At 32.2% G+C, this 13,627-nt stretch overlaps 1 protein-coding gene across 3 annotated transcripts in view; it reads right to left on the reverse strand.

Annotated features, from left to right (window-relative positions):
* Window positions 1-3,384: 3,384 nt before the first annotated feature.
* Window positions 3,385-13,627, reverse strand: part of ADAMTS20 (ADAM metallopeptidase with thrombospondin type 1 motif 20) — a 283,082-nt gene continuing 272,839 nt past the window's right edge. For all 3 annotated transcript variants that reach the window (XM_057318850.1, XM_026502074.4, XM_044385528.3), the window contains 2 exons: window positions 7,286-7,390; window positions 3,385-4,918 (listed from right to left, as the gene is read on the reverse strand). In XM_057318850.1, coding sequence (XP_057174833.1) covers window positions 4,829-4,918; window positions 7,286-7,390 — 195 coding nt within the window. In that variant the 3' untranslated portion in view covers window positions 3,385-4,828. The remainder of the gene's footprint in view (window positions 4,919-7,285; window positions 7,391-13,627) is intronic.

The raw sequence follows: 13,627 nt of genomic DNA on the forward strand, positions 1-13,627 counted from the left end.
TTAACAAATACCTACTAAAGTATTATGGAATAAAAGGTCATGAGGTACTCAATCTACCCTCAACTTATTAAGAATAAATAATATATGTATATGTATGTCTGTGTGTATATATTAAAAGAGGAAGATTGATGGAGCAAATGTGGCAAAATGTTAAAAATTAGTGAATCCAGCTAAAGGACATATGGGAACTATTTGTGCTCTTCTTGTAAATATTTGTAAGTTTTAAATTATGTCAATATTTATAGTAGAAGTTTAAAACAATGAGGGCGAATTAAAGACATTCAGGTAAATGAAAGCTAAATTTGTACCAGCAGATTCAAACTGTAAGAAATTATGGAGAAAGTTCTTCAAGCTGGAGAGAAATTATAATACAAAGAAACTCACATCTATAGGAAAGAAGGAAGAGCAGGAAATAATAAATATGTGGATATATAAAAAGAATAATCATATAATATTTATTTTAAAAGACTACGTGGCTAAAACAAAAATTTATATAAAATGTATTTTGGGTTTATAACATTGGAAGCAGAGTGCTAGGTTAAGGATATATACTGGAATCCCTAAAGCAAACACTGAAAAAAGGAAAAGGGAGGGGATACATAAAAAGAAAATATAAAATTGAGCACAAAAATAATCAATTAATTCAAAAGAAGGCAGAAAAGGAGGAATAATAGAAGAAAGAATGTATGAGACAAATATACAAATATCAAAATGGTAGACTTAAGTCCAACTGTATTAATAGTTGTATTAAATGTAAATAGCCTTATATTCTTCAAGAAAAAACAAATTTTCAAACCGGATTTAAAAATTTTAAAAGCACAGAACAATTATAAGCCATTTACAAAAGGCGTTCTAAATATAAAGATATATATTGGTTAAAAATAAAGGATGGCGAGAGATGTATCACGCCAGTGCTAATTAAAAGAGAGCTGATGTAGTTATTTCACTAGCAATGTAAACTTTAAGGGAAGGAGTTTTGCTACAGATATATAAGAATATTTCATAAGGAGAAGAGTGTCACTTCATCAAAAAGACATAACACTCATAAGCATATAGATACCTAATAACAGAGCTTCTCAATTTGTGACAAAATTTGGCAGAACTAAAGGGAGAAATAGATAAATCCACAATTATAGTTGAAAAATTTAACATTACTATAATAGGATATCAATATTAGCACTATATTAATAGAATAATTAATAATTATCAGTACTATAGTTAGAAAAGTAATCACTATTACAATCAGAAAAAAAACCTCAATCAATACTATAATTGACACTACAATTTTAAAAACTGTATCTCTCAATAATTGATACTACAATTGGAAAAATAATAAAAATATAGAAAAGATTTGAACAACAGAATAAACTAACGACACTACTTACTTACATAAATCTACACAAAATAACTGCAGAATATGCATTATTTTCAAGTGCACATGGAACAAGCACCGAGATAGATCACACAGATCATTAAACAAATCCCAGCCTTGCATGGAATTCTCCCTCTCCCTTGCCAAATGCTATTCAGAAGTTAAAAGGGAAAAAAACCCCAACAACTCAGAATATGTAATTGTGCTTGGCAATTAGGAGTTCATTGTGATTTTAGTGAAAGCAGTACCAATAAAATACTGAGGGTTGGAAGTCATGTTATAATAGACCAATGCTCGAATGAAAGGTGAAGATGAAGAGACCATGAGGATAGCAGTTTCTCTCAGGAAGTTTCTCTCAGAAAATAAGAGGAAGAATAGTGAGTAGTGATCGGTGAGGGGGGAGACATATTTTTGTTTTAAAATAAAAGAGGACCTAGTGTATCACCCTAAGTGAAATAATTCAGACAAAGAAAGACATATACCATATGATTTCACTTCTATGTGGAATCTAAGAAACAAAACAAACAAACAGAAACAGACTCATAAATACAGAGAACAAACTGGTGGTGCCCAGAGGGGAGGGAAATGGGGGGAATGGGTGAAACATAGTTTGTAACTTCCAGTTATAAAATAAACAAGTCATAGGGTGAAAAGTATAGTTCAGGAAATACAGTCAATAGTTTTGTAATAAGATTATATGGTGACAGGTGGTGACTATACTTATCGTGGCTAGCACCGTGTAATGTTTGGAATTGTGGGGTCCCTAGGGTGTGCACCTGAAACTAATAAAACATTGTAAGTCAACTCTACTTCAATAAAAAAATTTTTTAAAAATAATAAAAAATAATTGAACACGTTGTTTTTTGGATGAAGAGAAGGAGCCAGTAGGGAGAGAAAGGAAAGGGAGGGAGAGAGAATAATCTCTGGGGAAAGGTTCTGGAGAATTCAGAGTGAGAAGAAATCAAGAGCAGAGATTGGGGGACTGGCCTTCAGCATAAGCAGGGAAATCTTTCTCCTTAAAGAGTGGGAAAAATAAATAAAATACACGTAGAGAATGCTTCATCTTAAATGATAAACAAGTATAGAAAATTACTATGCACTGCATATTAATATTTGCAACTAATTTAAGGTAGAATCAAAAGCATGATTTTGATAAGAGATTCTCAAATGTTTTAAATCACATTCACATAAAATGCTTTACTCCCTCATGTGTGTTTCTGTCTTTTTTTTTTTTTTTTAATGAAGTGAGGAGTGGGGTGGGGGGTATGAGAAAGGCAGTATGGGAAAGATGGGGGAGAAGAGAGGCAAAGAGAATAAAAAATGATCAAGCAATTCCCAGAAAAAGAAACTTAATAGCAAAATATATGCATAAGAATCCTCATCCAATCTAGTAATCAGACAAATATAAATATTCAAACAATGAAATACTATGCTATACCCCTGCAGATAAGATTTAAAAAAAAAATCATGTACCAATGAGGATGTGGATACTCTAAAATTATTACACCTTACCAGTGGTAATTTAAATTGATTTAACCGCTTTGGATAGTACTTTGACAATTTCTAAGGAAGTTGAAGATGGATGGGTAAAACATATTATTGTTTACAAGAATCTGCTCCCTCCCCTTAGGAGAGAATTCTAAGTCCTCACCCAGTTCCCTGTGCCCAGCAATCCTCTCCTGTAGGAAGAGTATATTTCCCTGACCTAATGACGAGGATTTGGGCATGTGATTTCATTTGTCCCATTGAATATGAGTATATATTTAAGGACATGAGTATCCCTCATATAAACAGAAGCTTTTAGAAGCATTGCAAGTTTTTGTCAGCCTCCTACCATATTGCCTCTGCCACAAGAAGGGTGTACGGCAGACATGAGCCATTTCCATTCCAACTGCAACAATTTGAATAAAAAGTTCTTTGAATTTCTGGAGTGGTTTTAGGGTTATGGAATTTTTTGGTCAAGGATTCTTTTTTTTTACATGTAAGGAAAATGAAAACAAAATGCTAACATATCACACAAATATGTTTATTATTTAAATGTTTATAAGCTATAAGATTTTATAAATGAAACATTTCTAGAAAATGTTACATATTTTGTATTAATGATTGTAACTTGTTTAAGGCACATAGTGCAAAATACTTCATTTCTGATACAGAGATCCCTAAATGTTCATCTAACCACATTGGCACAAAATTGCTTTAGTACCTTATATGGCACAATATATTTTTTGGGGAAAAATGTTTGGGGAAAAAATAAATAATAAATGGGGAAAAAACTTTGTGGATAAAACTAGTATACTACTATTTACTGGCAAAAATCTATTAGTAGATTCATTTTTTGGTTTACAGAATAAGTTGCCATAGAAAAATACTATGATTCTTTTAAAATTATATTATTATATAATACACAAATTATTCACCTGAAAAAAATCTCTTACTACCTGAGAATTTGCCCACAAATACTTAATTTTTATACTATCTTTTATGTTTTGGCTTTGAGAAACCTCAGATATAAAATAACTTGAACATCCCCAATAAAAATTTTGTATATGTAAACATAATTTTGTCCACCAAAGTAGGATTTTCAAAATTTCAATAATTCTCACTGCTTTACTTGATTAACAAAATACAGTACATAACTTTGAGAAAATAGATTTTTAAGAGTAAATATATACATATATGAGTTAAAGAGACAATATAAACATTATAAAAACAATGCATTGCTCTTATAAGTACAAATTAGAGGTAGGTGTTTTAAGTAAAATTCTATTATATCATAACTTCTGTGTTATATCCACAAATTTTCATATTTAGTATTTAACCCAAGCATATATTTTTAATATAAAAGTGTACTGCATTTTTAGGATGATTTTTTTATTTGAAGCACCATAACCCACAATTTAAAATTAAAGGAACTATAAAACAAGGTATCTAAGCTGTATCAGTAGAAAGTATAATGGCTATGTACTCTTTGGTGTGACTATGGATTTGTTATTTACCTAACAGATTCAATAATGTTTATAAGTATTTTAAATAAATTCATTTTCCTAATTTTTACTTGCTCCATTTTAACAAGTAGAATACACATTCATTGTATGGTACAATACTGTAGAGATTTATATGTGTGTTTATAGGCATAATAACAGTCCAAGCTGTTCGTTAACAGCAACATTTTCTTGGTATAATTCATTCAAATATCTCCGTATATTATACCATAAATTATTTTGTCCTTTTAAAAAGTTCCTAATTAGAGTCATATATCTGTTGAGTTTATTTTGAAGGCTTTGTAAAAATTAACCAGTGATTTGATTCCCTGATGAGCACACTGAAAAAAAAAAAAAAAAGCACAGACATTTTGGACATGGAAATCTCAGGAAAAGAAGAGAAAAGAAATGAGCACCGGTTATTTGCAGATATTCCAGAGAATATCTCCTCATACTTCCCACTTCTGAATGTTCATACTACTTGAATTGGGAGACCAGTAGTCATATGAGGAACACACTTTCCACAGAACCCTCCACATCTGCCGTAGACTTTGGTTCCATCCTGAAAATAGGAAGAGGCAGAAATATAGGAGAATCGGGCACAAGCTCGTATCTGTGTATATAGGCAGAAAAACAAATGCTTTGAATCATGCGGCTGAAATAATTACAATTACATTTGAGGTCAAAGATCATACCATTTCAGGATTAGTTGAAATTGGTGGTCATGGAAATGAGATAATCTGAGATTCATATTAGCTACTTGATGGTTACAAACCACATTATAATTTAGACAACTCATCTCAATCCACATATTTTTCATTGAGGTGTCTATTTGCTTCAGTGAGGTTGTTAAAACTTGTCCAATTTGCTGTCCAATATTTACATGATTTTTATAGGCTAAATAAGAAATATTATTATACAAACTTGACCTTTACTGAATATGAGTCACATTCTCCCCCATTAACCTCAAACATCTCATGGAAGCCTTAGAAACACAGCTTGAAGTACAGAATTTGTGATAAAATGGGGGAGAAAACTAGACTGAAAACAGTAATTATAATTAGAAAAGAACTAAGAAGGGAGTTTTGGGCATTTTGGTTTGTTTGTTTTTTGTTGTGTTTTTTTTTTTTTTTTTTTAAGAAAAGCAGGGCCGTTCACTGAGGAATAGGTTGACGGAGGCTGGTGAGAGGGGTGGGACAAATGTTCTCTCTAGAGTGCTTTCCATCCTTGGTCCAAGACTCAAAGGACTGAAGGCAAAACAGAATAAGTTGCCATAGAAGTGGAGGATGAGGCAAAAACAGTTTGAGCTCCTATATGAGTTTCTGGAGAAAGTCAGGTTTTTTTGTTTTGGGGGTTTGTTTTTGATCTAAAGAGGGAGGGCCAAGAAGGAAACTGAGTTCCTAGAACATTTTGGGATAAAGACTGTTTTGAGATCAGGGGCTTTTGAAGTTGCTTTTTCTTTCAGAAATTTTTCTTAGCTCTCAAGAATCTAAGTAAACAGAGAAGAAGGGAATGGCAGTAAAAATTCCCATTTATGTACATTCCTATTCCCAGATTGTTTAAATAAAAACCTAATCTTCATGAAATATCCCGGCAAATGAAAAGAAGTTTGCATTTCCACATGTAAACACGAATTCCACCAGTCTCAGCTTCGTACCAGGCCGCACGTTTCAGGAAATACTTTCACGTGCAATAATTTTGATCGAGGTAGAAGTTGTGAGTAGATTAAATAATTAACCTTTAGAATGGAACTTCAATAGAAGCAAAAGGAATGATTATACTGAATATTCATATCTACTGGTGACCTCTTTACCAATAACCAAAAGATATCTAAAAGCTGGGTAAATAAGGTCAAAATATTTCATTGAGCTCTTTTACACTGAGACCTGCTCAGAATATACTTTATTTTCATTCTTCTACCAAAGGGGAATAGACCTAAATATGCCAAATAAAAATTTAAAAATAGCTGTTCTTTTTAAAAGCTGACTTCTTACCCAAATGACAGAAATAGTAAAAAAATTTAAATCCTTTGTTAATTAAAACTCGGTTTTGTAGTCTTGAGAAATAGAATGTTTTAGTCTATGAATATCAGAAAATTGAATTTCATTACAAATAATATTGATACAATGTAAAGGAAAGTACTTTTACCAAAAGAAAGAAAAACTGTAAAGCAGAATGGGCAGGGGCCGTTGATGGTGCTGACTGATGAGCGACGTAGGTAAGACCACTTAGAAAATAGATCCTGATTTACTATAAGTAGAGTCAGGCTATCTGAGACATGGTCACTGTAAGTATCAGGAGCCATTCGGGAAGTCTACGTGCCAGTACACTATACCAGCAAAATTAAATGTGTCCTACCTGTAAAAGCCAAATACAATGTTACCTGCATAAAGGCAGAGGAAAATATGCATGCAACCATAAAAATAGTCCTAATTCTTATAAAAAATATAAAGAATATATGCTAAGTGAAAAAGGCCACGCCCATCACTAAATCAAAGCAGTGAGGTAAGTAAACCAAAAACCTACTCCACTTTGAAATATTAAAACTTTAATACTTAATACTTTAATACTTAAAATACAGCTAACAGCACTACCTCTTTTTGAAGTACGTGCATTTGAAGTCATTAGCCCCAAACTTGAGCTAGATAGAATCTATATGCCCTGGCATTTGATATTTCAGGTTCAGATATCGGTAGCCTATTCATGAATTTATATGCATATAAGACCACATATGTACATTAATAAAAATGACCCCGGTTTCATTATTTCATAGATTAATATTATGCCCCATTATATGCAATATGCCTCACCTATGCAATAACTTATTATCATTAACTTTATAATTCTAAAGTTAAGGTAAAGTACCTTTAATTCTATTTCACTGCACAGAAGTTATTTCAAACACGCATTTTGGTCCAGTAGGACTTACTTGTGATCTGTGTATGATGACAGAGGCGTAACTCCCTTGAGCAAGCCACTTTGCTGTGCTGGATATCTTCATCCCAGTTCCTGCCAAGTTAATGCTGAACTGTCCCTAGATTGTAAACAAAACAGATGAAATTCATAAAACATTTAAGAATGCTCTTGGAAAGAAACACCTGAATTTGAATTATATAAGGTCTCAAATTGCTTTTCGAGGGCCTTCCTTTAAAAAACGAAAAAATATTTTTTTGAGAGAGAGAGAGAGTGCACGCGCAGAGGAGGGGCAGAGGGAGAGGGAGAGAGAATCTTAAGCAGGCTCCACGCCTCACCCAGAGCTAAAAGAAGGGCTCAATCTCCTGACCCTGAGATCATAACCTGAGCCAAAATCAAGAGTCAGATGCTTAGCTGACTGAGCCACCCAGGTGCCTCAAAATGAAAGGATATTGATACGACTTTACTCTAAAGAAAATGAACCAGCTAAAGTTTTTCAAAAATTGATTACAAACACGTCTTCGCAATATGAGATATCTGAATCTATACCATATAATGTGATTTGTGCAAAAGTAACTCTGTCCAACCCTAGGACTCTAAGACTTGACAGCTAGAGTTAGTATTCCTGGAGCAATAGGCAAGTCCTAACAGAAGTGGTGTTCATAGGGACTAATACTAGACTTAACATTTCTCCGATTTCTATATTTGACCCCCTCTTGCTAACTTCCCTTATAAAAATTCCCTTGTTTAATATATATTCTAGAATCTCCTGTCAACGGGCCCTTCTCTGGTGCCGTAAAAATATTACTGCTTAACCCCCCACACAAAGCTACCTAATGTATTATTGTCCCAGCTATTAATTCTTTTTAAAGTACCCAGAAGTGTATACGGGATGTGTGAGGCCACACAATTTACACACAGTGTGTGAGCCCCCTAGTGGCTTTATGATCTAATTCTTTTCAAGACACAAGGGCCATTTTCATGTTAAGATATTTCAGATTATCTCTGTTAAAAATTAAATCTTAAATATCCGTGAACTGAGAAAATGTGTGACTAAAATGGGTAAAAATCTGGCACATTCATATGATCTTGCAGTACAGAATTACACATTGAAAAATAGATTAATTAATGCTAATTAAGTCTATTGCCAATATTCAGATACACATAGATTCAGATCACTCTGAATTATCACTGGTCATTATTATGATCACACTGATTATCACTAATCTTAGATCACATCAGTATATCCCATAGCCTAAACCTCATGAATCTTGAGCAAGGCTGTGATAAAATATTAGGGGTTACATTATGTGAATGAAAATATTATCTTGTCATGAAAGCAAAAGTGAAATAGATTTCAAATATATGTATTATAAATTATTACTATTGCTAAAAAAATTTATATCAATTTAGTTTATTCCTAAGAATAATAAGTTATTTCTTATTAAAATCAAAATAAATTCAAATACATTTATAATACAATTTTAATATATGGAGAATTTTCCCTATAAGAGAAATAATGTTTAGATAAATTCCAAAGAAAACTTCTTATTACATACATAATTTAGTTATAAATTTAGAATATAACCTAGATGTTTCATTGGTGTATTCTCAGAGTCTAGAATATGGCTTGGGTACTCAGTGTTTTTGAAATAATTAAGGGCAGCATTACAAATATTAAATTTTGGCATTACATACACATAAATACACAAATACACATCTAAACCCTTCATATGCCATGATAATGAATGACATTAACACTAGACACATTGGTATTTTATATCGGTAAGTACTTGAAAAAGAACTAATTCTAACTACTTCTCTAATAGTTGAGAGTCAATCTGATACAAGCTTTGCAGTGAATATCTTCATCCTACATTAACTCCTAGTGGGTTTCTCACCAAATAAAGTTCCTTTAAAATAGAAATATATTCTGTGATGTAGGTTTCCCATGACCAGGCACTTATTGAATACCCCAGTGAGGCCACAGAGTGTTTTCACAACCTAACATTCTACACTTTCACTAATTCTTTACCTCCTTGCTCAAGGTTGCTTGGAAGCATTCAAATACATATACACTGGCAATGAAAGGAAAAAAAATCCGACTGACTATTGAGAGACTTAGGTGGTCATTAACACAACTCGTTGGACTATAAATATCTATCGCTCCATTTCTCCAGACTAGTTTCATAAGCTTTATGTCCTTAGTCTTCATTAAAAAGCAACATAATACGATCTCAAAGAAATGGTAAAACGATCTGAAATTTGCGACAGTATTGATAGACATAAAAATACCTTTCACTTACTCGTTCAACATTACCTGAGTGACTGACATAGTGTCAATTACTGTGGCGGTACAAAAGCAGATCTCATTCTAAATCTTTTAAGTGAAGAACAGATTGGTAGTTGCTGGGGAGGTTCCGGGGGAATAGGCCCTCACCCATGGTGAAAAGATACAAACTTCCAGTTACAAGAAAAATTCTGGGAATGTAATGTGCAGCCTGGTGATTACAGTTAACGATACTGCACTGTACATTTGAAAGTTGCTAAGAGAGTTGCTCTTAAAACTTCTCATCCCAAGAAGAAAATTTTGTAACTGTGTGAGGTGATGGATGTTAATTAAATTTCCTGTGGTGATCATTTTGCAATATAAACATAATCAAATCATTATCTTGTATACTTTACACTAATGCAATGTTATATGATAATGATATTGCATTAAAAATGGGGAAAAATAAATAAAATAGTATATGTATATAAATAAATGTAATGACCTGTAGAGAATTATAGGACATATTTACTTATTACCATATAACATAAAAAAGGTACTGGAAACATTCAGAAGTAATAAATGATTGAATAAATTAATTATTTCAGTTCCATATTTCATTTAAGATTAAAATGCAAACCTTCTTAAACCTAATCTTTAATTTAAAATTAGTTCAATGTAGCTACTAAAATTTTGGTTTTTTAAAAGTAGTATGAGATTTACCATCTCTTCTACTCTCAACATTTTTTTTTAGATTAGGCGAACAGAAGGAGTAAAATTCTAATAGCAAAATCCCAAGTGGAAGGTGATTCGAAGATTCAATAATTGAACAAATTGGAATATCTGTCCTTGAATTATTAACTGCATCAAAGAAAAAAGTACTTATGGGTATAAGAGAAGAACCATAGAGGTAAATACAAGTTTTAATGTTCTACTTCTCTTATTGACTGGTTGGTCCATGGGTGTTCATTACATCATCATACTTTTGTAATTTTAAAATGTATTGTACATATTTTATTATGAATGGGATCTATTATCTAATGCAATTTTAATAAAAATTCCATTGGGAATTTTTGTAGCTCTAGAGAACTGACTCTAAAATTTATATGAAAAGACAAATTAAAATAGTTAAAACAATTTTTAAAAGGACAATTTTAAAAAGTGTTTGAAGGACAAACACTACCTTATTTTAATATTTATTATAAAGCTATCATAACCAAGACACTGCTGTGAGAGGTATGTAGATCAATGGAACAGAACAGTCCAGAAACAGACCCACATAAATATGTCCACTTGGTTTTTGACAAAGGTGTAAAGGTAGTTAAGTAGAGAAAATACTGTCTTTGCAACAAATGGTTTTTGGACAATTGGATGTCTACAGGTAAAAACCATCAGACTTCACATAAAATTAATTCAAAATCAATCATAGGTCTAAGTGTGAAACTATAAAACTATACAAATTTTTGAAGGAAAGATAGGAGAAAATCTTTGTAACTCGGAGTTAGTCTAAGAATTCTTCAATATGAAACTAATTGCACAACCCATATAGGAAAAAAAGTAATATATTTGATTTCATTAACATTTAAAATTTTTGCTGTGTGAAAGACACTTAAAAGATACAGTTCAGACCAGGAAAAAAATATTTGCAAATGTCTAATGTAACAAAAGACTTGTATCCAGAATATGTAAAGAACTCTCAAAATTAAACAGTAGGAAATGAAAAATCCAATTTTTAAAATAAGCAAAAGACTCTAACTTCACCAAAGTGGATATGCAGATGACCATTAGTGAAATGCAAATTAAAACCACAATGAAATTCCACAGAACATTGGGGTTAGGGGACAGAAAACTTGATGATACTAAGTGCTGGCAGGGAAGCAAAGCAACTAGAACTTTAATCTTCACTAGTGGGAATACAAAATAGTACAGCTACTCTATAAAACAGTTTCGTAGTTATAAGTCAAACATACACATACCATTTGACCCTATAATCCCATTCATAGGGTATTTAACCCAGAGAAAAGAAAATATATGTTCACACAAATACCTGTACACAAATGTGCATATCAACTCTATTCATCATCTCCCCAAACTGTAATCAACTCATATTCTTCCAGTGGATGAATGGACAAACTATAGGACAACTGTACGACATCTGTATGATGGAACAATTTTCTCACCAATAAAAAAGGAACAAATAACTGACACCTTCAACAACACAGATGAATCTCAAAGGCATTATGTTGAGTGAAGAAAGCCAATCTTAAAAGGTTATATATTGTATGATTCCACTTATATGACATTTGTGTGACATTCCAGAAAAGGCAAAACTATAGCAACGGAGAAGAGATTAGTGTTTACCAGGAGTTAGGTCCAAGGGAGAAATTGACTCCATGAAGGGAGTGTGAGGGAACTGTCTTATATGCTAATTATGATGATGGTAAAATGAATCTGCACATATGCTAAAACTGTATACTAAAAAAGGTAATTTTTCTGTATGTTACAAAAATTTTTTTAAAAATGTGAATGGGTATAACATTTTATTTAAAGAATAAATTTTTCAATTCGCTTGCAAATAAAACCCAAAACATGTTATATGTAAGAGACACACTTAAAATAAAGTGATTCGTGAAGGCTAAAATTAAAAGGATAATCAAGACAATATAGCAGGAAAATGAACATAAACAAAGAAGAGGGACAGCAATCCTAAGGGACAAAATAGAATTCAAGTCTCAAATCAAGAAAACATGACAAATAAGTACTAGAAACCATAATCTACAATGAAGAAATAACACGTGAATATTATGAATTGAATAACACAGAAACTTCTATGAAGCAAAACTACAGGAGATGCAAGTAGACATAGATAGATAGAAACCCCAAACAGGAAATTTTAATATACCACTTTTAGTAACAAGACAGATCAAGCAGGCAAAAATAAGGAGAGAGATAATCTAAACAATATAATAAAAAAGGTAGACCTTATGGATATATATCAAACTCTATATTCTTATAGTAAAAAAACACATGTTCAAAATATTTAACTGGCTCTGAATATTCAAAATAGACGCTGGCCATGATCTACTGACATTGGCAAATGTGGTTATTTCTCTTGCTCCTATGTGATCAGTATCAATTACACAACAGCTGAAGAGATACACTTTAGGTTTTGTCGTCAAATTTTTGTGGCTCTTTGAAAAGTACCAAACATTTTACTTTACTTCACTTTTGATATGTGTATTCTAAAGTCACATCACACTCCTTAACTTCATCTTATATTGCAATGTGGCAAAGTTTATTTTCCCTAAAGAGTGCCATATGTATCCATTCTCTTTTTAGCATTCATGTCCCAGAGTGCCCTGTCATATGCAAACACAGAGGATGTGGTTTTGATGAATCCCAAACAAAATAAGTTCTTTCTGTGACATCAAACATCTGGAGAGTATTCATGCAAATGTTGTATAACTTAACACAGAATCTGGTTTATATATTTGACAGAACATCTCTAAGAATACTAGACATTTTGTATTTTTGGTAACAGAAACCTCAGTCAGTTGAATAGAGAATGAATATAGATGGGCAAAGTTCCTACCAACAGCATGTACCTATTTATTCCCAATAACATCTAACTTGGGAAATAAAACCTTGCATTCACATTCCATAAATATCTGGAGAACTGTGTGAGGGAGGCATCTCACCTTGATGAGTAGAAAGGAACATTTTATTACTGTACTGGTTCTGCCTCTGACTTTCTCAAGGATCTTGGGTAGGTTATTAACACAGAATGTCTGTTTCTCCTAAGTGTAAAGTGGGATTATCCAGTTTACATCTTTCTCACGATATTATAGGGAGGAAAAGGGGGAAACACTGAAACTGAAGAAAAGGAGTTAGAAATTCATGGAAATAGCTATCTTACCATTTAAAAACCTGATTGTGCTAACACCTCTTATTCAGATTCCATGCTCATCAAGAAATCTTCTGTTTATAATAATTAACTTTCTGTTATTTCCCATTAGGAAAGTTAAATGAGATAAAAGTTTTGATTCCACTTGACAGGTATATGATTTACTTGAATATCAGCTCTCTTGT

This window comes from Ursus arctos, unplaced genomic scaffold, assembly GCF_023065955.2.
Source record: "Ursus arctos isolate Adak ecotype North America unplaced genomic scaffold, UrsArc2.0 scaffold_26, whole genome shotgun sequence".
Taxonomy (NCBI): domain Eukaryota; kingdom Metazoa; phylum Chordata; class Mammalia; order Carnivora; family Ursidae; genus Ursus; species Ursus arctos.